The 27962-nt window shown below is 29.9% G+C and overlaps 2 protein-coding genes across 9 annotated transcripts in view; both read left to right on the plus strand.

The window, feature by feature from the left end:
- Positions 1–557: 557 nt before the first annotated feature.
- LOC147804117 (zinc finger MYM-type protein 1-like) lies at positions 558–3038 on the plus strand. Its single transcript, XM_087151429.1, has one exon. It carries the CDS (start codon positions 558–560, stop codon positions 3036–3038), a length of 2481 nt encoding a protein of 826 aa, XP_087007555.1.
- A 13371-nt stretch (positions 3039–16409) lies between these two features.
- Positions 16410–27962, plus strand: part of LOC107437528 (zinc finger MIZ domain-containing protein 1) — a 152411-nt gene continuing 140858 nt past the window's right edge. For 4 of the 8 annotated variants that reach the window (XM_071186682.2, XM_071186686.2, XM_016049595.4 and 1 more), the window contains exon 1: positions 16410–17087. The gene's annotated coding sequence lies outside the window, so the exon portion shown is untranslated. The remainder of the gene's footprint in view (positions 17088–27962) is intronic. The other 4 variants (XM_043045721.3, XM_071186688.2, XM_043045722.3 and 1 more) reach the window with 3 other exon arrangements.

Consider the following 27962-nt stretch of genomic DNA (forward strand, 5'->3'; position numbering starts at 1 on the left):
GCACTTTCAGATTTGAGTTTTTTTTTACAAAAAATATTTACAAAATATTCATATTGCTGTGTGCTAGTAATCGTGATTCGTGATGATAGAGATGGTTGAATAATCAAGACCAGAATCCAGGGCCTGATTATCACCTAGGCCCGCTAGGCACGGGCCTAGGGCCCATACATTCTGGGGGGCCCCAAAAATTCCACAATGCTACTATTTTTTAAAAAAATATTGAGAAAAAAACCCATTTTTTTCCTTCAAAAATTGAATTTTTATAGTTTCCAATTTTTTTTAATATTGTGATAAACCAAACTTGTGTAAGGATTGCACTAATCAAATTCGAAAGTGCAACTGAATTTCAATTGGAGCAATTTTAACTCCAACGGCTTAAACGAATGCAACGAGAATGCATATTCACAGTCTCCTACAAATGATAAGTGTCAAAAAGAGCTAAAAGCTTATTCTTATCAAATATGTAAAGCTGTAGTGCTGTAGTTGGGTAGCAACAATCTTTCATCACGTTGCTTGTACTACAATATTAAAATTTTGATTTTCTAGATAGCTTCGAAATGATGAAACCAAATTATCAATCTGGTTATGCAAAAAGAAAAAAAAAAGCTTTAAATGATGAAGCCAACAAAAAAATGAGAAATTCATTATCGAAATATTTTTCTGTTGATAGAGTAGAGCCATCTGTTTCAGATGAAGCTGCTATCGTTGAGAGTTCATCTCGTGAGGAAGAAGTTGTTGAAGATGAAACTATTGAGTTTACAACTTCTGAAGAAAACGTTGAAAATTCCCTCCAATTGAATGGTGATAAAAAAAATAGAGCACTTAATCAGGAAGTTAGTTCTAATTTTCCCTCTGATGATCCTGCCTTCTGGGATATTGATAAATATGAAGAACTGAGAGAGTTCTTTTCTAAAAATAAACCGAATCAAAATATAGATTTAATTAACAAATCTATGAGAAAAATTGGTTTAAAGGAAAGAAAGTTATCCAGACAACATTTTTACAGAAAGAAACAAAACAGTGAATCAGTTTCTAGAGATTGGCTGATATTTTCATCCAGTAAAAATGCTTTATTTTGCTTTGTATGCAAATTGTTCAGTAAATCTGAACAAGCGCTATGTATCCAAGGATTTTCTGACGGGAAAAATGTGTCACAAAGATTGAAGGAGCACGAGTGTTCAAAAATCCACAGAGATGCTGTTTGTGTTTATTCAGGCAGACTGAGGGTTTCTTCTCGTCTAGATAATTTGCTGGTACAGGAGTATCAGTCTGAATGTAAATACTGGCAGGAAGTATTACGAAGAAATGTGGCCGTAATAAAAAAATTATGCGAACGAGGTCTGCCATTGTTTGGCTCTGACGAAACAATTAATTCAGTACATAATGGAAACTTTTTAGGATGCTGGGAGCTTCTAAGTTGCTTTGATCCCTTTAGTGCTGCTCATCTGGAAAATCACGGTAATGCTGGTAAAGGCAAAGTTAATTACCTATCATCGACTATTATAACAGAACTTGTATCTTTAATGGCTGGCTGTGTAAAGGACAAAATTATTGAAGATATCAGATCTGCTAAATATTATGGCTTGATAGTTGACTCAACGCCTGATATTTCACATATTGATCAATTATCAATAGTTATGCGCTATGTTAATAAAAATGGTAAGCCGTTGGAGCGGTTAATTGACTGTCAGTCAATTCACAGCCACTCTTCTTCCAGTTTATGTGATTCAATTTTACAGTTATTAGATTCCTGTAACATTGATATTACCAATTGTAGGGGACAGTCGTACGATAATGCCAGCAACATGGCAGGCAAATATTCAGGGTTGCAAGCACGAATAAGAAATGAAAATTCTTTAGCTAAATTTGTGCCCTGTGCAGCACATTCATTGAATTTAGTTGTTTCAGTGGCAGTAGAGTCTTGTACAAAAGTTATTTCATTTTTTAACTTAGTTCAAAAGTTGTTCAATTTTTTTTCATTATCAACTCATAGATGGGGTGTGTTAACTTCCAAACTAAAAAGTGTCCCTGGTGAAACTTTTACCCTAAAATCTTTGTCTGGGACGAGATGGAGTGCTTGTGCTGAAGCAACAAAAGCATTAAGAAAAGGCTTGGAACAAGTTAAAGAAGCTTTGAAAAGCATATCTTCGGATAATGAAGAGAAAACTATTGCTCGTCATGAAGCAAGTTCTTTACTTGTAAAATTGGAAAAACTGGAGACTGCAATTTTAATAGTTGTGTGGGATACAATTTTGCAAAGAACTGATAAGGCAAATAAAACTTTGCAAGCACCAAACTGTTCACTTGCTGTGATTGTACCCTTGTATGATTCATTGTTTAATTTTATTGCAGCCATGCGAAATAACTTCAGTAAGTATGAATCTGAAGCAAAGCAACTTGTTGGAGATAATGTAACTTATAGTATGTCGAGGGAGAGAAAAATGACAAAAAGCAAAATGCTGGATGAAACGGCTAGTGAAGAAGTCATATTTAACAGCTGTGACACTTTTGTTTATAATTGCTTCAATGTACTTTGTGACTCTTTGTTAACAGAGTTAACTAAACGAAAGGATGCCTACATAATTTTAGATAAAAAATTTTCTTTTTTATATAAAATTTATGAGGAAAGTGCTGAGCAAGAATTAGTTCAAGCTGCTCAAATGTTACAAGAAGAGTATTCCGTTGACCTAGACAGTGATTTTCCAGACGAATTCATTCAATTCAAGAGCATGCTACCTGAAGTTAGTGAACCTAAAGATCAATTACAAACTTTGAAAAACTTAAATATTGTGCACACTTTTCCCAATGTGGACACATTTCTCAGAATTTTTTTAAGTATGCCTATTTCGAATTCATCCAGTGAACGTGTTTTTTCTGCTTTAAAAAGAATCAAAACTTATTTAAGGTCTAATTTAAAGCAAGAAAATCTGAATAGCCTACTATTATTATCAGTTGAATCAGATATTACCACAGAACTAGATTTTGAAAATATCATAAGATTATTTGCTGAAAAAAAGTGTAGAAAAAAGCCTTTTTAAAAAAGTCCATTAAATTGAATATCTTTATAGTATGTATAATTATGTTTTAAGGAGTATAACTCTTCCATTGAATTTTAATTTTTAAATTGAAATGTGTTTTTCATATTTTAAAAGTAGATATAAATTTTGCAGTTGAGTGTTTTGCATTTGTTGAAATGTGTTTTCTAATAAAAATCATGATTAATATCTTTAACTTCATAGATTTTGAACTTATCTTTAAATCTAAAGAAAGGTGGGCTTTGTGTTTGTTTAATTATTGAATAATTACAGCTTAATAATAAAGCAAAAGTACAGGTTTTTGTTTGTGTATAAAGCAAGACTACAGTGGTTTTTGTTTGTGGTCAACAAATGTCTTTGACTATTTTTATTTGAACATAGCATTGTTTTGTTTATTTCATATTCTGCTTTTATATTTATTTAGTAATAATTAAGATCAAATTTTGAAGCAGAAAAAAACCTATTATGTTACAAGCTGAATTAGATATTATTGCAGAACAGGATTTTGAAATTCTCACAAAATCATTTGCTGAAAAAAGTATACAAAAAGGAAAAACCTTTTTAAAAAGTCCATTATATTGAACACTTGAAAAATGTATCAACATTTTGAATATAACTCTTTCATTGAAAATAAATTTTCTTTTAAAAGTGATATATCTAAATAAATTACTATTTAAGTGTGTTATAAATTTTCTATGGGTTGCTATAATTTTGGCTCATGTTGAAATGTATTTTTTAATAAAAATAATTAATAACCTTAATATTGTAACACACGTGCTGAACTTATCGTGAAATCTAATGAAAAGTTGGATAGCTTTGTGTTGATTTAAGTACTCAATAAAAGAAATTATTGCAGCATAGGATAAAAAATAATTCCTCTGATCAGTAACTTACAGCAAAAATCACTGATTTCCATTGTTTGTGGTCACCAAACTATTTTTATTTTGATAAAACATTTTTTTATATTTTGCTTTAATATATAGATGCATAAACTTTATCTTAGACAAATAATCTTCAATTGTACGCTTTTAAAATTTTTTCCATTGTTTCTCTTGAATCATGCAGTTCAGTAGATTCTTTTTTATTGTTAGACTACTTTTCAGAAATTTAATTTCAAAATATTTTATAAGGGGCCCGGGAAACTTGGTGGGCCTTGGGCCCGAATTTGTCTTGATCGGTCCCTGCCAGAATCACGTAGGTACGATAACGAACGTAATCAAACGTCCCTAGCAGCAAAATAAGTTAGTTCCTCATCGGGCCAGTATTCATGAATCTTGGCTCAGAAAGGGTTCAAAGGGCCTTTATTTTTCCGATATTGACCCTACATAGAATTTTCCGATTCCACCGATATTTTACAGCCACTTTACAACCAATATCGGTTCTATATAGAATTGTCAGATTCACCCGATATTTTATATCTATTATTTAGCTAATGTAGTTTCTATATTGGCCAATGTAGGCCCTATATAGGCCATTATATAGGCCACTATATAGGCCTATATAGACCCATATTAAAAAAGCTAGACATCCCAATATTGGTCCTTCGGTGTTCCTTCAGGACCCATATCGAGCCAATTTTGGATCCAACTGGGGCCAAGGTAAAATTGTTGCTAGAGGTGTTGCCATGTTGCCGGAAGGAATTATATCTCTAGTAACTTTTAGATCGGCAAATGGTTATGTTATTAAGAGGACGCTCTACCGCGGGAGAAACTTTAACACCACAGATTTTCCTCCCCCTCCATAACTAATTTCAAATTTAAATGAGAGAAAAAGTGAGTTCTGGCAAACCTAGAGTAAGCTGTGAAGTTTCAATTGGTGAAAGAAAAATTTCAAAATGCAAGCAAATTAATGATAATTTCCCAATCCCAAGTTATCCTCTTATGCTGACCGGATTGTGTAGGGGTCAGGGAACTGGCCTTGCACCGGGGGCCCTACCATACGCTACCGGGAATGGAATGAAGATTCCCGGCTGGAAAGTGAAACTGGGAAAGTTTGGTTCCATGAATGCTCAATACCGTACCATGAACACTCCCTTGGAATCAGACATTCCACGATAACTCGCTCTCAGGGCGAGGCTAAAATTTAACCAATCACATAATTTACTTTAGATTTTCTTTTTGAGTTTGGCAGCATTAGCATGAGTAAAACGAAACGAGCTTCTGCTATTTAGATAATATTTTTGACTACTTATTGTTTTATTTTTATAATGTTTTTTGTTTTCATTAGACTAAAAAAACATGAACTGCGAATACTTTGAAATATTCTTCAATTTATTATACATCTAGTTTTATTAATTAAAAACTGTCATATTTATCATGCATAATTCATAAAATAAAATAATTTTTTCATAACAAATATTTCTGATATATCCCTTAATACGTTTCATTTTTTCATAATAAATATTTCTGATATATCCCTTAATACGTTTCATTTTTTCATAATAAATATTTCTGATATATCCCTTAATACGTTTCATTATTTATTTTAAATATTTTTTAAAAAGTACAACTCTTAAAATAATGATCATGTTTTAATGAATTAAGATTCAAAATTTCGTGCCTGAGAACTGCAAGTAGATAGATTACTAATTATACTAGTTTTTAAATCAAAACTAATTTCCAGAAAGAATTCAAATTTTATCAGACAAAAAAATTAACGCTTACCTTGATCTCTTTGAAATTAATTTAATTTCAGAAAAGTTCATTTGTTTTCAATTAAAATTGTAACAATATGAATGACTAAAAAGTTACTACTTTGCTTATTACTTTGGTTTATTTGTTACATTATAAAAGTGACTGTTTTTACTGATAGTTAAATAAATATGTTCACAAGAAATTAATTTCTAGAACTGCGTAAAATTTTTTTCGTGATTTGTAAAATCATTTTACGTATGAAATACTTAAAAATTATAGTTCAGGGAACTACTTCCGCTGCTTTTATAGTATATATTTTAATGGAAGAATGAGAATAAAATTTTTTAAAATGAGTAAGAGAAGAAATAAATACCAATTTCATAAATATTTTTTGAAACGTTTTTATTCTTTTTTGTATTTCTTATTATAAATAAATTGTTTACTTTATAATACATCATGCCTGTAAAAAATTCTTTTAAATGTGCTGCCATTGGTGTATAGTATGGTGTATAGTATAAAGAACTATCGTTCGAAAGGAACACGCCCCATCGAAAGAAAATTAAAAAAAGAAATGATTGGAACTTCAGAAAAAGGTATTGGCCAAGTAATACATCCCGTAATAATAACATAGAAATAGTAACAATTATTATATAATGAGAGCATAATTATTTTTAGTTTGCCGTAATTTCTTAGTTAACTCTGAAAGTATCTTTTCGTTCACACATACTAATGAAACAAAACATTTCTCTTTTAATTATCGTCTTGAAAATGGCTCGGACATGTTTATCTTTTAGAAATTTTGTTATCTTCTCTTATGAAATAGAAAAAAATTAAGACATTCATCGACGAAAGATCGTATTTAGTCCTTAAAAATTCATCATTCCCTCCTTGGAACGACGATTCCAGGTGCCGGGGACTGGTTGGAATGAAACCGATTCCAATTCCAGCCAAGAAACTCTTTCCAAGGTGTTCGTGGTGGGGTAAAAAATTTCCCGTTGGAACGTGACGTCATTCCCAGATGGAATTTCATTCCATGAAGCTCATGGTAGGGTTCCAGAAAGGTTTTGGGTTTGAATCCCGGGCTAGGCATGGTTGTTCTTTCCTTCTCTGTGCAATCTGTCCTTACTGTGGGAGCAACGTTGGCCCACCTAACGTGGTGGCCCTGAAAGAGCGATCAACAAATCTGTCCCCGAATTGACGAAATGTTAACACAGGTGGGCATTGGAAGTAAAAAAGTTATCCTCTTATAGTTTGTTTTTAGTTTGATGTTATGAAAATTTCTTTTCAATATTTGAAATTTAGTAGCTTACACTAGGTTTGCCTGCTCTCACTTTTTCTGTACTTTAAATTACTAAGGGAGGTGAAAGAGAATCTCCCGTGGAATTGTCTCCCGTCTTCTTAAGTTTTCGTTATATCGTACAATATGACAAATACCCAGGTAATGCTTTTTTAATTTTGTTATTAATCCTATTTAAAAGATATATAATATAATATAATATAATATAATATAATATAATATAATATAATATAATATAATATAATATAATATAATATAATATAATATAATATAATATAATATAATATAATACTATACAATACTATACAATACAATGCAATACAATACAATACAATACAATACAATACAATACAATACAATACAATACAATACAATACAATACAATACAATATAATATAAGCCAGTAAAGACACACACAGTAAAGACAGTTACATAATATAAGCCAATGGAAATCGCAACTTTATATTTGATTTCCTAACTGCACTTGAAGATAAAGTTCAAGAAAAGTGCAAGTGCATTAAGAAAATTAGAATGCACAGTAGTTAATTACAATGCATATAGATAGTTTTAAAAGTCTGGTACCAATAGACAAATAATTTAACTCCTTTTTCACCGTATCTGGCTTTCCAGATAGAAAGGATTGATAAATACGCCGTATGATTTCCAGCATCAGTAAGGTTGCTGTTTGCTCTCGTAATTCTCATTAAAAAAACTTCAAGGCGCATGCGCCATTCGGGAAATGGAGTACAGTGATCACTTCTGGAAAAAAATCCCTTTGTGGTTCTATGAGGAGAAAGATTTTTTTGTGGAAAAGTACAGCAGTGTGGATCGTAGTGCAAAATGGACCCCCTTGAAGAATGCATTAATAATTTGATTTTTTTTATTCATCAATATTAATACAGTAATGAATGTATGCAACATTAAAGTCACATAACTATTATGTAGAATTAATTAGATAATTTTTTGTGAGTTTGCCATTTTTTTGTGCTCAAAGTAAAACGATGATAGATAAATTTATTAGATTTTTTAAAAAAGAAATTCATTCATTCATTTGGTTGTAAAATATTTAAATCAAATAAAATGTTCTAAAACATTTGCTTGTAGTTAACATTTGGTTAAGATAAAAACCCAATTCAGTCACAGTCTCAACTGTCCACTTCGCTACAGATTAAAAATTAAAAAAATTAAAATAAGCATACATTTTAAGTTGAATTCCGTAGTCGGCATACTCTTCCACTACTGCATAAATTGCATAGTTTCAGAAAAAAAATTTCGTGTGGTAGCTAAGTTACACTTGAATTTAAAGAATTGTGTCCGCCACTTCATACAAATAATTTTTACAGATGCATAAAAGGTCAGATAAACAATTGTTAACTCTGATAAATGTTTAATAATTTATTTATTTATTATTTATTTATTTACATTTGATTGACAAATGTTTGCTTTAATTAGTTCTCTAATAACTACAATATTTTTCTAGAACCATGATTTTTGGAAAGATTGGTAGTAGACCATGATTTGTATTTTTTTCTTTTAAATGTGCTTTATCAACTATTGCTCAATGATTTAAACCAAACAACCTTTAAAACCATAAGAAGTTATTAACATTAATATTTTACAATTTAGTCAGCTCAGATGCATCTTTTAAACTAATTGAGCAAGCCGCGGTGGCTCAGGGGTTAGAGTGCTCGCCTTCTAATTAAATTGTTAATAATTTTTAGAATATATTTTATTTTTAAATTGTAAATATAACAAAATAACTTAATAAATAATGACTAACCAAACAGACTAAACAGAATGAAGTCAGCTGCAAACAATAATGTTACACCTATTAAACAGAAGTAGTTCACTAGTAAAAAATCTTAAAATTGGATATTAAACAAAAGTCCAAAGCCTGATACATATGCGCTTTTATTCATTATTCAATCAGAGATATTATTTTTCTGTTTACTGAAATTGAAGAATTAACATCTGCCATCTTCTCTAATCTATATCATTCTCTACAACCTACTCTACACTACAAAACTACAAAATGCACTGTGTGTTTAATAATAATAAAAAATAAAAAAAAATAACGAATTACGAACAGTTTTTTAACGGTGGCAAAATATCTGACTTTCTTAAAATTCAATTTCTCAGAAACTATTGGAAAAAGTCAATTTGCCATATAAAATTACATTCTTTAAAATGAAAATAAAAATTTGTCTACCTTGCATTTTGAAATTTTTTATTTTAGACATTATTTTTTGCATGCAATTATCTTCGGATAAACAAATTTTGTAATTGTGTGCAAAATTTTTTTAATTCGCTTGAAATCTGAAATACGCGAAAAGTAAAATTTACGTTAAGGAGTCCAAACTTTCGACGGCTCACCGCGCCAAACTATTGGAACCATATTTTCCAGTTTGCGACTGTCCCTTATATTTTGTTGATCCGTTTATTCAGAGAAAGTACGTTTCTGTGTCTGATTTCTTAACTTTCTTAACTCGTCTCCATTAATTAATCATTATATTTTATTTTATCACCGTTATTGAACAGCCCACCCAATTGTGAGTTTTAGACTACCAATGTGCAACTTGGCAGCCTTGTAATTTCGAACCCAACCCAGAAGACAAAAGAACTCTTGGATCAAGTATTGGGAGAAATTTGCCTTCGTGGAGGACCTTTTGATAGAACTAACCTGCATTTACATTACACAGAGAGGAAACCACAAAAATCTCCCGCGTTTAGCCCGACGGTAAGATGACTCTAATCCATGATCCGTCAACCAGGATATTTTACGTCAGCACTGTGGTCGGTGCGAACCGGTGCGGAATATGTATCAACCAGCCATCGCTGGGATTCGAACCCGACAACCTCAGTAGGAGGCAAGCGCTCTATCCCCTGACTAGAATATTTAACGCCACCTACTCTAACTACTAAGATTGAGTCGTAGTAAATGATCATTGGACCAAAAGTTATTTAGGTTAGGTTTTTTTTCTTTCTTTCTTTCTGCGCTGACTATCTATTGACTATCATGCTGTACTACCTACTCAGCATACTTTATTACAAACTGCAAACAGCTTTACTTACTTTACATGCTCTACAATCTGCTTTACAATTATCCTTAGATAATTAAATTGATTTTAGTTTTGCGTAACTTGCTCCTAACATTTATTGGGTTCAATCATCGTATCTATATCAATTTTATTTTATATTATTACCTTCGTTGAAAAACATACCCAATTTGAAGTTCAGGGCTACTACATCTATATAAATTATAATATTTACAAAATTTATATGCATCTAAAATTTGAAGAAAGAATTTTTTGTATGCAAGAATAATTCCCTTGAAACCGGAATATGCTATTATATATTTTTCTTTTTTTCCTAAATACAAAACATATGAAAACATAAATCCGAATTTTTGAGAATTTTTACCTTCTTCTGTTACATAATATGAGTTAGGATAATTTTTTTCTTTCCAACTTTGGACTTATCCATTATGTCGCAAAAATTGAAATTCCTTATCCATGAAAAGTCATATTATAGAAAATTTTTTATTTGCATTGATTTGATTCATAGGTTATTTTTCCTTCATTTTGTGATACAAATTTTTTCCCTTCAGTTTTATCACCTTTCAAAAAACCTTAATATTAGGATGGAAAATAATATAAATATATTTTTTTTGTTTAAAAATGGCTTTGATTTATATATTATTTTCAACTTTGAATTATTATCCTTTTATTTATTCTACATAGGCTAGGATAGCCTGGTCGGTTGGGCTCTGGGCCCATGTCCGAGAGTTCGTGGGTTCGAACCCTGCCGGCCGAAGACTCCCCGTGTAGTAAAATGGTGACTGATGCACGTTAAATCCAGGGCTAAAGAGAATAGCTCTGCGTTAAATCGGTCGAGTCGCAAAGTCCTCTATGTTCCCATAACAAATCAATACCTATGGGGGTACTGGATTGGAGATTGATTGTTCTCTGATTCAGGTCAAAATTACGATCTGCGGATGAATGAATGGATGTATGAATGGGACGCGCCCTATAAACAGTCGTGACGTATGGGTGTGGCCGAAGTCGAATTTTTGGCCACAGATGGCGCCACTGTAAAACAAGAACAATCGCACTCCTCTGCTTAACAGGCGTATGACAACAACAACAACATTTATTCTACATTTTCTTTCCATTTATGAACGATAATATTTTTATTATTTTGTTACTCATAATGACTTTCACCATGCAGAAATAGATAAATATTAAATAAAATAAATATTTTAAATGTTATGGGGTGATTCAAAAGATAGGAAATTATTTTGTCAGGCCTACAATGAGGAAGGAATGCATCACTTACAAAAGGAGCGGGGTTGATGGTGATAAAGGCTTATCTCGAAGTGAAGCATCTTACGTGTTTTGTATGTATTAGAGTCCCCTCGTTGTCTGGCTAACCATGTGAAGTTTTCCTCTCCATGTGAAGCAAATGCGGTCTAGTACCCTCAATAAAATCCTCCAAGAAGGTTAGTTTCCCTCAATGCTTGAGCCAGGTCTTCGAATAGTTTGTTTTTACAACCAGTTAGCAATTAATGGGAATCTCCTGATTGCTAAAACTCACGATGATTTTTTTTTTATTGTGTTTTCTGTATCATTAAACGCTTTTTACTAAAAAAGTAATATTTTTTATATTTCTAAAAAATGTAGCAAAAGTCTAACATAAAAGTAACAAAAATGTTTCGGTTTTATTTAGCTTAAAAAAGCTTTTAAATAATATTTATTAAAATAACATTTTAATACGCAGAATCAGAACTGACTTTCTGTCCACCCAAAATGCTATTTAGTTATTAAGAAAATTTAACATTATTCTATTTAAAATAAAATTTCTAATGCAGATTAACTGATTTTGTTTTTTTTTCCTGCCGAAAAGTAATTTAGTTTTAAAAATTTTTTTAATAAATTTATTTAAATCGAATGTTTATTTAGTTTCAATTTTTTTTATTGTTTTATCTAAATGAAAGAATTATTCGGTTTTAAAATTGTTTAAATTTATTTATTTAAATGAAATAGCTATTTAATTTAAAAATGTTTTAATTTAATTTATTTAAAATAAGATTTTTAAACCACGAAATCAGATTTTGGTTTACGATCGTCCAAAAGACTAGTTAATTTCAAAATTGATTTGTTTGAAATGAAATTTTTAATATATGAAATTTGATTTTAGTTTCTGCCCTCCAAAAAATTGTTTCGTTTTACAAATTTAAAACATTAATTTGTTTAAAATGGAATTTTAAATCTATAAGTAATCAGATTTTTGTTTTCACACGTCCCATAAAGCTGTTAAGTTTCAAAAAGTTTTAAAATGAACTTATTTAAAATGAGATTTTTAATACCCGAAAACAGATTTTGGTTTTTACCCTCCAAATAGTTGTTTCGTTTCAAATATTTATAAACTTAATTTACTTAAAATAAAATGTTTCATCTTTGTGAGATCAAAACGGAATTTGGTTTTCGATCATCCAGAAAGCTAATTAGTTTCGAAAAGTTTTAAAACTAATTTATATAAGATGAAATTTTTAATACACGAAATCAGATTTCGATTTTTTGCCGTCCTTAAAGTTATTTAGTTTTAAAAATAATTTTTTATCGATGAAATCAGATTTTGGTTTTTGAAAGTCCAAAACGTTGTTTCATGAAGTTTTAAAATTAATTTATTTAAAATGAAGTTCTTAATATATGAAATCAGGTTTTAATTTCAGCCGTCCGAAAGATAGTGAAAATATGGAAAATAATAAAGATAAATGAAAAGAGAAGAAGAAAAATTATTAAAATAAAGTATTTTTAAATTATTCATTTCATATGGTAAAAACATAAATTGTGAAAGAGGTTTTTAGTAAATTTATTAATAGTAACATACAATTAATTCAAAGATTTTATATAAAACTTAATTGCATGAATTGGGTATCCATTGTTCTTCGTTTTTATCGAATTTTCAAAGAGTTTGTTGATTTTTTTTTTTTGGGGGGGGGGGGATATATGGGTGATTCTCACGAAACATGACAATTCACTGTCCCTTGCTCCAAGATCTAATACTATAATACTAAAAGAACTTTTTTTTTATAAAAAATTAATAAATAGCATTGCTGTTAGTGTTTTAAAATGACTTTGCACTAGCATTGACTGTTTTGAATACTTAAAAAATTTCATTGAATATTAAAATGTCATTTTCCTGGCATGTCCCAAACAATATTTCCAATAATAACTAGCTTCAAAACTTCTCATACATTTTTCAAAATCTAATTTTTTTTATCTTATCCTATGTAAGCATTTCTAGAATATACGCAGAGGGTATTGTTTACTAAAACTTTGTTTAAAATAATTTTTTCTGTCAATAATTTGTTTGTCCCATGAAAATCTGTCATTTTCCTGGCTACTTTTATTTAGTGATTTATAACCAAAATAGATAGCATCAGGAATAAATATCTTATGTTAATAGATTGGTTAGTTACTCTCCTATCTGAACATGTCTTGTTGTATGAATAAAGAACGAATTTTCTGGCTCAAAATCTATTTCAAAAATTTTTCAAGGTGAGTAGGTTTTTATGCTGTCATTTTCCTGGCTTCTTGAAATCATTACCTAATAACAAAAACTGCATAGATTTATCTGAGTTATTTTAAGAAATACTATTGTTTTCTGCAGAATATAAACGTCTTCGGCCAAAATATTAAATTAAAGTAAAGTTATATGCTATAAAATGGCGAATTTGTTATTATCCTGGCTTATGAATGCCTGGACATTGAAGTGTTAGCAGAAATTCTTTTTAACTGCTAATACTGTAAAGAGGGAAAGCAAATATTAACCTAATACCAAGTTTATGTATGATTGTAATATGATTGGATGTAATCAAAGTTATTTATTTATTTAATGATTGATTTATTATACACAATTTTATTCTGTACACATCAGCAACAAAATTTTTTTTGTTTCTTTCTACAGTGGATGAAAAGAATTAATTTAAGCAATTTATTGTCCATCTAACACAAAGGCCTAAGTTGAATTACTTACTATTAACTTAAAATGACTGTTTTTTAAACTTCTAAGGTAATATGTAATTTTCATGGCATTCAAGATTTGTTGAATTTCTATTTTTTTTTTTTTTTTTCTCGAGCAAATGTCAATAAACTACACTGCTGTCTATAAGATATTAATAAGTGTAGCTAAAGAAGCATACAAAAAAAAAATTTTAAATTATTTTGAAGACTTTAAATTTGAAGAAATTTTTTGGTCCGAATTGTCATGTTTCGTGAGAATCACCCATATATATATATATATATATATATATATATATATATATATATATATATATATATATATATATATATATATATATATATATATATATATATATATATATATATATATATATATGTATGTATAATATATATATATATATATATATATATATATATATATATATGTATAATATATATATATATATATATATATATATATATATATATATATATATAATACAAAAATTAAATACTTTTGTATTAATAAAAGCATTAATAAGAATACAGAAAAAGAATACAGAAAATAGAATACAGAAAAAGGCATAGAAGGTAAGAATAGGTAAGAATACAGAAAAGGTAAGAATAAAAGGTAAGAATACAGAAAAAGGCATATGACTGGGCCTCTTTACAACTAAAAATCATCCTGTAAAATGCAGGAGCAATGTTTTTGCGTGACTTTTTTGTTGTATAATGTTTACCAACTAAACTTCGTCAGATCTGACTGTAACTCTGTCTCTCCCTCTCCGTCTGGAGAGGGGTTAAACTGCTTTTTCACCATCGTTTAGTAAAATAAAATATTATGCCGAAACTGGACTCGTTAATCATGATGCTCTGACTCTTAAATTAACTAAATAATAACGGCGTGGTTCCGCCGTTATTTCATATATATATATATATATATTTATTTATATATTTAGACTAAAGATGGACGTTATAGAACACTCTGCATGTTAAAAAAAATCAGAGAATCGTTTAATAATGACTTTAAATGCTTTGGAAACTTTTAAAAAGAAAAGAAAGATGCTGAAAAATTGTTTACAATAACTTCCAATAAAGTAAAAAGGTCCTAAATCGCTACTGTTGGTACCTATACCTGTTTCCTAATCACTAGTCCACTACTGCCGACTACTTTTCTTCATACTTATGCATTTAATCATTATACTTAAAAATTTAAAGTACTACTTATATGCAATTCTAAGTTTATAATAAAAGGTGATAATTTAACGTTTTTATTACTTCAAATATTTGTGAGACTTAAAACAACAGACCTGCCTAAATTTTTTTTTCTTCGAGAAATGATTTCCCAATTGGCAGTAAAATATTAATTGAAATGCAATTGAAAATAAAATTAACTTTTCACAATTGGTATGGTTTATACTCATTTACGTTTTTTATAACTTGCTCTTATCTATAAGATTGGTTTATTTGCATTTATTGGTTGTCAAAATTATATTAAACTAAATTTATGAATGCAAGAATTAAAAAGAAATTGATAATATTCATTACCACTTTAAATATTAAAAGGAAATATTACGGACGATTCATAGTTGTTAGTAGCTATGAAAACTATATAATTTTTCAATAGGTGGAAAGAAATAAAAAAATGAAGAATGATGATATTATTTTTCTTATTTTTAATCTATTTCTGTGAATTGTTCATGCTAATCTAAAATGCTGTTAATATTGAATTCTTATAAGATTCGATCTCAGCAAAAAAAAAGCAAACAAATAAGTCATACTAAGTTTAATTAATATATCAAATAAAACGCGTGATGTTCCCCCCCCCCAAAAAAAAAAAACATGTTGGAATGTCGGACAAAAAACAAACTCAAATAATATAAAGTTTTCGTTCTTCTTCTGTTCTTTTAACAATTTAGGAAACAAACTCATCTAAAAACAGACTTATGTTTAAAAAAAAGTTTATACCTTAGAAATTTAAATGAAATATATACTTTTTCTAAAACTGTAATAGCATCTTTAACTAATTTTCGCGTTTATTTACTAATTTTAAAAAGATTTTTGAATGAAAACTAATGGTAAATAAGAAATTCTCTTCACAGCCATTACTATTTTTGCTTTCAACGCGTGAACTGAAATAGTTTTGAAATCTCTAAAACAACGCTATGTAATTTTATATTTAAAAAAAATAAATTTAAATATGCATGAATCTAGCATACACTTCATGTCACGTTTTTAGGTACACTCATTGATAAGAATAAAATATGATGTGTTTGTTGATTGTAAATGAACTTGTCCGAGACAATTCGCATCCTCGAATAATCCTATTAAACTGACATCAATCTGCTATTAGGGGATAGCCCCTTATTACCAGAAAGAAGCTATGTTCTTTGCCTGAATGTTACGGGGAGGGGGTGACGGCGAATGAAAGAAGGGCTTCACAGATTCAACCACAATGTTGCCACTCGAGTAGGTCTCAGTGAGTGAGTCGATCTCCTCGTTCTTGGATCCGTGTCTGAAGTTTCGTAAATGCTAGTGAGCACGCTGCTTTCTGCGCGAGAGAAAATTACCTCGAATTTGTCGCTCCGAAACCACGTGGGTTCCTGAATTAGTTTGCGGAGCGTTTTATTTGTAGAAAGAAGCCGGCTTGTCAACACGATGATTACTCACGTAACTATGGATAACAAGAGATTCCATATTTGTTCTTTTGTCTGATATCAGTGTTTGATTTATTTAAAATAGAATATTAATTTTAACTCGTTTTCATTTTGATCAATTTTACTGATTATTTTGAACCTTGTTTTAATTATCGTCAGACGAATTGATTGGTAACTTAGTACGTGTCGTCAGATGCGAAAGTTATTTTAATTATCGTTTGCAGATTGATCGACTATGAAACAACTCTACCTGTGTCGTCATATTTTGTGTGACTTATCTTTGTTGGATTGTTTTGAAAAGAAATACGAATTAATGAAAAGTTAAAGTGATCTATTGCGTGCCAACAAACTGCATCTATCAATAGATATTGTTGATATCGTCTGTTATTCTTTAAATGTTGCTCAGCAACTGTACATCGATTAAGAATTATGTTTGGACTAACATTTAAAGACCTTCCACGGTAAGTTTATTTATATTTTATTTATTATTATTTTCTTAGTGGAACAATTTAATTGTTGTTCTTATTTTAAAAATTAGATTTTCCTAAAAGAATCTCTCCATAATTAATCATTACTATATGGTGTGTTATGATTCGGTATTTAATATTTTTATATCTTAGAGTTTATAATTCTTCTGCCTTAAATCTAGTTGCAAAGAATATCGTACTTAGCATATCTGTAACTTATCATCATAGTTGGCCAGACAGCCCAATGTGGGCCAATGCCTTCCACTTATTTGTTGCTACAAATACATTATTAGATGTTTCCTTCAACACATCTTTCAGAAAACATCACATTTGAACATCACTATTTGTGTAAACATTTCTAGTAGTTGTTAGATTATTTTAACTGAGCATCAGGCAATATTGTAGTTTTCCTTATAAATTACTATTTCTTGCTGTTAACAGCATTACTCAGTACTATTTGCTATATCTGTTGTGAATTTCTATGATTTTATTGGTGATCGATAATTTTAATTAGGCAGCAGGCATTTTAAATTTTGGTATGATGTTTGAAATATATGTCTTTACTGTTTAATCTGTCCTGCTAATTGCCTAAACTTATTGCAATTTTTACTGCCCATAAACTAAGGATAAGAAAAAGTCTTAATATATCCCAAAAGCTTATCTTGAGTTGAATTTAATTTTGTGGGGGGAAAGAGCCTGTGTAATTAGCCTAATGCATGGATTACTTAAGAGAGTATATTAAAATCAGGACTCCCTGGATCAGGGAGAAAAAGGAATACCTGGACATCTCAGGATATTTTATTTTTACTCTGAAAAGTAGGGAGGGAAAAGTCAGGGAAAGTTGCATTTTTTTCCGAAAATCTGGAAAATTCGCACTTTATACCTGGAAAATAACCCGTTTTAGAATTGTCAGTAAAAGTAATCTGTTATTAAGATTCAAATTAAATTCTAACATTTATTTACAATTACTTGTTAAAAAATTTCATATTTTAGTGCAACTTCCGTCCTTCTATCCTCATTCAGTGAAAATTATTTTTCTCACAAAATCTTAATGTTTGACATTGCATACCTAAAATCAAAGTTTTCTGATGAATAAAAGCATGGTGTATATAAAATATGGTCTGGATTTCCTGATGTACCTAGAAAAGTTCGAGAATTTTTTTTTTTTTTCCTTCTGAAATTGAGTATGAACCTTGTAAAATGTATGGTGTTTGGTTTAAAATTTGTGTATGAAAACTCACAAATAAAAAAGTATAATTAGTCCCGCAGTGGACTGATCGTTAAGTCGTGGTTCCCAGCAGATCACCGAAGTCAAGCATCACTGGCAGTGTGCGGGTGGGTGACCACTTGGATCAGTCTACGTAGGGACCGATGGTCTGCGGTATTGGTCCTCGTTAAACTGTTCTACCGTAAAGTGCTCGACTTCGCGTGCAGGTCGTCGGGCTACCGAAGCGGGGGTGTCATCCTGTCTGCAGAGAATCAAAATTGTGATGTCTTCGGATCATCCTGAGTGATGTTTCCCAGACCGTCGCCAATAGCCCATTGTTCAGCCCTAGTGCGACGTAAATTAACTACAACAAAAAATGTAATTAATATTGGCATGTTGGTAACTCATGTTTGAGATTTTTGCTAGTGGACTGAAAGGAAAAAGAAAAGAAAAAAACTTTTCAATTTGGAAGAAACTAAAAATAACCAATAGGAATTGTTTAGATAAGTATTATAAAAAGTTTAATCTGTTATTAAGATTCAGGACTTAACATACTAATAAATAAAATTGAAAATAGATGGAATTTTCAGACTTTACATTTACTTTTTAAAGAAGTAACTATTTTCATATTTATTTTAGTCATACTTATAAACATACTTTATCATACTTATAAACAATATAAGCAAAATTTCTAAATCTTTGCAACCTGTATAATAATAATTTATTTTTAAATGAGATTTATATTAACCTCATTTTCCTGAATAAATAAACCTCATATATATACAATATAGAATGTTATAAATCTAATTATATCTAAAGTTAAGAAAATAAATTTTTGATTTTAATTCTGTCTTTAATATGTAGCATTATCAGATGAAAATAGCATAGTAAAAGATATATTTTAAAAATTTATAGCTTTTAATTAATCTAGATTAAAATTGGAAAAATAACTTCTGTGAAAAAATTTTTTTTTAATGTCATTTAAAAACTAAGTTTCTTCTCTTTCTTCAACTTGGGTTGGGAGAAACCTAAATCTTCCCAGGAGTTTTTTTCACCATGGAAGAAACTTACCTTTTCTGTATTTTATAAATTAAAAGATAACTATAATATTGCTTTATTTATGTCTATCTACATTTTATTGTTCATTAAAAACCAAGATCCACACTAATATTCAAACTAAAAAAATATACTTCAGTTTAACTATTTTAACATTTTTAATATCAAATCATCAGTGAGGTTTTAATTTAATTAAAAGTTAAATCTGATTGTATTAGTAAATTCCGATTAATCAAACGTGTTGTGTGTAGTGTTTAGAATTATAAAATTTGAGTATTTATAATTAAACCTTATACACTTAATGTATATTTTATTATACTACACATTTAAAAGTTAAATAAACAAAATATTAGTGAAGATTGATAAATAAACTTATGTTTATTTTAATGAAGAAAAAAATAAAAATTTGGTGCAGGCTTTTTTCCTTGTTTGATTTACTTTCATGTCATCAACAGATTAGCTTCAACCTTTGAAGATAATTAGGTTTTAGATAAATGTCTTGGATACAATTATTATGCTTTTCTCTATTTTCAGAATCAAAAAAGTGCACCTCTATATGGTTTTCATCTTTTCTTTCAATAGCTCATACCGACTAAAAGAAATAATTTTATAATTTTTTCTAAATTCTTACTATTCCTCAAAAAAATGAACTTGTTTATCATTCCAACCTAGTTTTTTTTTTAATCAAATCTTTGTAATTACGCAGTAAGAGATTTTTGTGTTAAGTTACGAATTCCTAATTTCTCTAAAAATAAATGGTGATAATTTTAAAATATTTTTTTTACTAAAATTATTTCTGGGAAAAGTATTCCACTGTAATGGACAAAATCAAAATGGATAGATCATTTATCAAAGAAATTAAAAAGTGTAATTGTTTATTCGGAATTTTAAGAACGTCTGTACTTTAATCTACGTAGTTAGCGAGAAATTCTGATAGATTTGTTTTTATTTAGTGAATTTCCAATCCTAACTTTTACGATACGACATCAATACTATCAAACAAAAATAAATTTTGACAAAACTTTGCGAACGAGGTTTACAAAAATAGTAGCTTATGTGACAAATAATTACGCTTAACAACATAAATATACACACAAAAAACTAATAAATTAAATATTGTATTATCAATTAAATATAGTGTCTTGGGTGTTCAGTTAATTTATTCGAGAAAATTGCCATTTTTACAAAATTGGCGGTTTTATTTTTTCGAAACCGACGAAAACTAATCACTTTTGAAACATGATTAACTATGATACATACATACATGATTGAAAGGATCGTTTTCTTATGCATTGAAGTGCAAAACTTAAAAAGATTATGTATCTAAAATGTGACAGTATCCGAATCTATAAATAATCCATATTCTATACACACCACCATTTTATTAGCTGTTACAAAGCTTGTTGACTGTAGAAAAACAAACCGGAAACAGTTGCTTCCGTAATTGACCATGAACTATAACGCCATTTTCAACCGATTATTATTCTGATCTAATAGCCTATCGTTAACATGGATTATGCGCTGCTTTTCCCCCCACATAAATATTACACTTTTTCATTCATTTTATTCACAAATTGTTTATTTTTATTAGTCTCAGATTTTCAACCAGACTACTTCAACTTGATTTTTATTGTTTTTCTTGGATATTACGTGTAACGCGTCTGCTTTCCAGACATTTGTATATATTTTTTGTTCAAAAACACGCCATCTTGTTTTTCTCTTTTAGCAAATGATATAGATAGGGATTGAGAGGCCGTAGGTAGAAATACTGGGGTAATTTTGTAGGGAGAAGGGGGAGGGTGGTTGAATGGAGTCCCACTTCCAAATGGGACTGTCCAAGTTTGGGAACGGTCTGCTGATTTAGGGGTTTTCGCAATATTGAGAAAAATTAGATCCTTACTGATATAGGATTTTTACAAGAATGATTACTAATTACAAGGAATTTTTTTTTTTTTTTTTTAACAATTTGAATTTTTTTTTCATTTTCCACTTGTGTTTGGAATTCTTAAGGAATTTGTTTTATCATTTTGAGTGATCGTTTTATTTTTAATAGCTAAAATTGTTTTGTAGTTATTTTTAATTTTCAATCCTAATTCTACGAGGAAGCTTGTCCGATGTCGTTGAAAATTGTTCTGCATGTCTAAAGTCCTATAGGATTTTTTTTGTATCACTCAAAGATATAAACTTTCATTTCCCTTCTGACAAATATATATCCGAATTCTGATATCTAAATATTATGATATCTTTCAAATCTGGCTTTACGTATTTTACTATTTCAAAATTTATAAAAGTATAAAATATGATTTTATAAAAAAAGCTTCAAAATACGATAGCAATGAGTGATTTGTAGTCATAAAATGATTGTCTTTCAATGACTGAAATTGGTTTGCGGTAAATAGTTAGAAAACATTGAAAATATATTAAATTTTTTTCGAAAATTCATGTTCTAATTTATTATACTAAATTTGTTTAAATCGTATTATTCTGTAGCAACCAGCGTACGATAGAACGTGACATCAATTGTTTAAATTTGGTGTCCCTCAAAATTTGTTCTTTTTCGGGTTGTAAACACTTTTCTGCAAAATGAAATACATTTTGTAGTTAAAAAATGTTATTTCCTTTTAGCGATTTTATTAATTATATCTCCTTCGTGTGTATAAATGAAGGAAGAAATGGAATTAGAAAATTTTTTTTCCTACTCGTCCCATTTCTTCTTATTAGATTATTATTAGATCTTAAATTGTGGGTGTTGCAAAAATATTAGTTGCACAAGTTTGAAGGAGAATCTTAGATTATTTAACAAGTTATTTATTCAATTTTAAAATGTTTCGTAATCTCGCATATTTATGCCTCGGTTTTTAAAATATATAGTAAGTATGATTTAGAAATATTTTAACTTCACCTATGAGACTCGTTCACATTCAATCTTCTTTAAGAAAAAAAGTTGGTGTGTGAGAGAAATGTTAATTTTTTTTTTCGACCTTATGATAATTAATTCTTCATAAAATTCAGATCTCGATTCTCAATATTTTTATCGAAAGCAATGATTTTATAAATTTTTATTTTGAATGGGAAAAAAAATCAGACTGTTAATATTTTATTAAAGTTATTTTAGTAAAAACTATGTGTAATTTAGTTCACCAATAACACATTGATTTCGTTACTTTGAGTACACACTGTCGTTTGTATTCTGCGAGTTCCATCTTTTATGCTACTAAATCTTCAATCAGTATTCCGAATAGTTATTGTGAAGAACGTCCAAATTATGTGTGGTATTACTGAAGAAAAAAAACTCAATAACTGAAAAATACTTTAACTTGTATCTGTTTGCTGATAACTGAGAAATTATCAAGGGCAATTATTATTCTGGCAATTGCCAGAAACATATCCTTTAATAGTTTCATGGTTAGGTATATTTAAAATTACCTAAATTATTTATGATTTATCAGTGGAATATAGAAATAATTTTTAAAAAGTAACACCCATTTGTTTCTGTTTATTAATAAATTGAGAAATAAATAAAGAATCTGTCCTTTAATTAATATTTTGAATGATCTAAATTTAAATTATTCCTGATATCTAGCCTATTGCGGAAAAAAATTCATTTTATAAGGTTAACTAATATATAAACTGAGAATCTAGAAAAGATACTGTCTGGAGGGCACATTGTAGCTGCATTTGCAATTCGCCCCTGAATATAGTCAGACTGTTTGCCATCCAGTTTGTTGGGCCGGGGTAGCGTAGGGAAAGAAAAAAAAAAGTTCGGGGTCACCGAGAGGAAGTACAGAGGCTCCTTCTGCAGCTGTATGCGACCCACACTATGAAAGGGAAAAGGGTGGCCCTATTGTCTGTGCATAATGTCCCTGTTGTGTACCCCTCTTCCAAAATATCCCGATGTAGGGAGAGACCAGTAGAGGGAGGTGTGGAGGGGGCACGCATGACTAGCGATGTATTGGGTTACATGTACTTCTCGATTGATATTAGGTGCTTATTTGCTTTTAAGTCATCCGTTTTAGAACGTGTCGTTTAGATTGGAATCTTCTTTTTTCTTTCTTAAAAAGTTATATTTATTTCGAAAAATTGTAATTGATTTCCTTGCGAGTGTCAAATTGTTTCAAATAGAGATGGATATCGATTAAAATATTAGCACGGTTTAATCGTGATGCCGATACTTCTGAATTATTTATTTATTTATTAACTTAAGGTGAACTTGAATAGAATCTATCTATACATCGATGTACTACATATATGTATATACAGGAGTACATGTGCACAGGGTAATCCTTTAATATCTATTGACATCTGGACTGTCGAATCGTTGGTAAGGAAAGCGAAATGAAAGACATCAAAACCGGTTTTATTGCAGGATGAATTTGGAGGTGTTTATTATAATCGTCCTGCCACTGCTGTTGAAGTGGTAAGATATTACTTGATCAAGAACTTCATTCGCCTCAAGAAATATACTAAATGGGAATAAGAGTCGACGTGTTTTTAAAAAGTGCTTAATTTTCTCTCTTTTTAAAAATGAGATTTTTCCTTAACCAAGTTGATTTTCTCTATAAATTATGCAAAAAAGGAAGAACATTTTTTTTTTTTTAAATTCAACCCCTATCTATTTTGGCGTATTGTCAGGCCGTAGCGCATGAAAACGCCATTCGTTTAACATGGTTCAAAATTTCATAATTTTTGACAATTGTCAAAAACAATGCCAATTTTTTTTATTATTTTTAAGTACTTAAAAATATTTTATGAGTGCTTGAAAAGTGCTTAAAAGGAGCTTGTTTTTTGCTTAATAATTTGACTACGCACCCTCTTTATAGAAACGGGAGGTTCTCATGTTGAAATATCAATGAACTTTTTGAACTTGTATTCGATTTCCAAATAGAATTTTATATTGTTATTATATTAGCAAAAATTTATATTTATATATCGTATGTATCCACTAACAATTAATCGAACATCAAGGATAACTTATATATTCCTGTATATAGCTTATTTCATTGTCCTTAAAACTAAAGCAGTATTTATTGTCTACCATCTTTCCATCCACTTCTTCCAAAACCAAAAAGAGCTTCATCAGCTTTTATCATGATGAACAAGTCATTGACTTTTCACTCCCAACTCACCGCCGACCCTCTCTATTCCAAAGCCAAAAAAACACCCCCTCCCCTCTTGTTTGTTGCTTTAAAAAAGTTCTTTTTGGCAGACCGCAAGATTACCGCCCGTCGGCAACCTTGTAAACAAGGGATTCTTCTACCTTTCTCCATAGCTATAGGTGCGAGATTGGCCGACTTATATGAAGACAAATGACCTCGTCTGGTCAAGGGGGTCTAAAGGGGTCAGTGTCAAGGTCGTTTAATATCCCCTTTGTAGGAATATTATCTTTTCTCTGAGGGGGTGGATGGAATGTGGGTGCACAAACAAGCAACAGGACCACCCTTGCAGTTTACATATTATTGGAGTGCTTGTAATGTTTCAATTTGATATTTATTTTGGTAGTGATTTTAGTTTGTTTAAAGTGTGACGCATGCTATCGTATATAATATTATTTTTTTAATTATCACTTTATATATATTTTTTAAATGTGGGGTGCTTGTGCTTTGACAGTATTTTTTCTTGATTAAGTTTTCATTCGAATTAACTTCTCATATAGTGTCAAAATTTTTTATATTTATATCGTATTGCTTATTCATTTGACTTAATTAGCAAAACTTTATTTTAGTATTACACTCGCTGATCAAAATCGGAAGAAAAAAAAAATCTTAGCTAGATTTTTCTAATCTTCGCATCTTTTATCACGGGTTACTTTTGTGATAAAATTTTCATGGCCCATTCTCTTTTCGGCCCAATAGAAAACACTTGTGCGGGGTTTGAAAAAAACGTTCTTTTTTACAATGCTTTTTTTTCTTTTTTTTTCAAAACTTACTGTACTAATAGGTTTTACTACAAAAGCTAAATAATTGTAATTACAGTGATTTAAATAGCAATCAAATCAATTAGTTTTATTTATGAAAAAAATATTAATTTTTCTTAAATAAACTAATATAGTATTATTATAGAACATGTTTGCATTGAAATGGAATAGGGTTTTAGAATTCTTTTTCGCAGTTGGTAAAATTAAATGCTGGTCGATCTGAATTCCGCATCCGGCTTGCAGCAACCACAGTGCTGACGTAAAATGTCCTCAGTGGTAGACGGATCATGGTTTAGTCCCTTTGTTGTCAGGCTAACCGTGTGAGGTTTTCCTCTCCATGTAACGCAAATGCGGGTTAGTTCTATCAAAAAAGTCCTCCACGAAGGCAAATGTCTCAAAATACTTGAGCCAGGAGTTTCCTTGTCTTCTGGATTGGGTTCAAAATTACAAAGCTACGAAGTTGAATATTAGTACTCGTAAACATAAAAAATTGGGTCAGCTGCTCAACGACGGTTATTAAATAAAATAAAAATGATTAAATTAAAACTTTGTTCCAATAGATTCAGCTGACACAAAACATGTGTTAATAGAATGAAAAATGTTGGTATCTTTTAATTGAGGGAATTTAATTTTTTTTTTATGTTAATCTGTTTGTTGTAAATAAAGATTTGTAATAGCTTAGCAATCTGAAACCTTTAAAAAAATCCTTACATTGCTACAAAACAAGTTATAGTTAGTTATCAAATACTTATCTTTCATAACTAAATTTATCATATTTATGAAAAAGTGAAAAAGCCCTTGTCTTTCGTTAAATACGACAGAGTTTTTTCAAACTCTAAAGTGCACCAAATGTCCTAAAAAAATAATAAATAAATGAAAAAATAATTATTATTTTTTATTTGGACAAATAAAATTCTGATTTTCTACTCTTGCGTGAGAGCTTAAAATGGTAAAATATTAGTTTATACTGAATATTTTTCACAAACATCACAAGTTCTGTCTAGGTTCTTTAATGCTGAATATATTACAAGTGTACTGATATTCTGCTCATTTATAGGAGCCTGAAATGTGCTTAATGTAGGTAGTTAACTTTGAATATCCTTCAGTAACAACCCAAATTTTGCCTGGGTTCTTTGTTCTTTAATGCTGGGCAAATTAGAATATGTGTTGCTCATTTGCAGGAGCCTGAAATGTGCTTAATATAGGTAGTTAATTCTGAATATCCTTCAGTAACAACCCAAATTCTGCCTGGGTTCTTTGCTCTTTAATGTTGGGCTGGTCAGTATGTTTGTTTGCTTCAAGAACGTGAGTGTTACCTGCAAACATTATGTTTAAACTTAAACCATTGAGTACTATAGGATATAGGGTGTCAAGTCGCCTACACAATCACAGAAATAAATGAGCTTTAAAAAACTACAAGAACAGTAGGAAAAAATAGTTATGCCGAAGCTGTATTCAACTGGTTTCATTAGCCAATATACAGCCAAAATAGATACATTAAAAATATTTATTTTGCTCAATATATTAGTATTATTGTTAGTTCTACGCAACTACTCTAGAATTCCTATTTCTCTTAAGATCTTCCAGTAAAACCAATTCAGTTTATTTACTTTGTTATTGTTACATTCTTTACAATTGGGGTATACAATACAGTATTCACGGTTCTAGGAAAAAAAGGTACGGAAGAAAAGGTCCCGGAAAAAAAGGTACGGAAGAATAGGTCCCCGGAAAAAAAGGTCCCGGTAAAAAAGGTACCTATGTAGGGAAAATTCTGTAAGGGAAAAGTTATGCATTTATTCTTAAAAAGTTAATTAAATATGAAAATGTTCAATAAAATTGTTTATTTATTTTCTAAGATCATGATTCTACCGGGAATCTTGACTCTATTGAAAAAGTGTTATCAGGCTATATGAAACTTTTAGGGGGGGGGGGATAAAATTAATGTGTTTCGCTTATAACGCTTCTAATAGAAATTTTTTGACAGGTATTTGCATGTTATTTTCTTTCATTTTTCGCTTTTTTTTATTTTGTAATAAGTTACAATTGATAACATAGCACAGAACCGTAGAAATTAACACATTTTTCACTTAAAAAATTACAAAAAAGAAAGTGAAACATTATTGAAAACCCATAAGTCCCTTACCCTTCTCCTTACCTCAATGATCTAATCTGAATTATTACAGATAAAAAGAATATTCATTGAAACAGCGAGAAGCATTCATGCTGCCCAGAAAGCGACAGGGGAAATATCCCTACAGATTTTCCCTATGGAGGGACCTTTTTTTCCAGGGACCCTTTTTTCCGTACCTTTTTTTCCAGGGACCTTTTTTACCGGGACCTTTTTTTCCGTACCTTTTTTTCCGGGACCTTTTTTTCCGTCTACCAGTATTCACTACCCCTATGAAAAATGTGCTGCAGCATAACTTTTCAAACAATTTGGCTTTTTTATGAACTGATTTTAATTCCACTTAATTTACAAGCAGGTATATACTAAGAATTTTGAGGGAAAGTTTAAGGTGGAAAAAGTTTCTTGGGGGATTTTTTTTAGTTGTGCTTTCCCCTTGTACCACTTGACAATCCACTGAAAAATTTCTTCAAATCCAATTCCTTTGGAGATCAGCTATCAATAAGAAGTAAATGCTGGATGGAGAAGGGTGTAAGAAACCGATTTTTCACCAACCTGTGAAGTATC

Source organism: Parasteatoda tepidariorum, chromosome 9 (assembly GCF_982258835.1).
Source record: "Parasteatoda tepidariorum strain Cologne lab strain chromosome 9, Ptep-v5.0, whole genome shotgun sequence".
Classification (NCBI taxonomy): domain Eukaryota; kingdom Metazoa; phylum Arthropoda; class Arachnida; order Araneae; family Theridiidae; genus Parasteatoda; species Parasteatoda tepidariorum.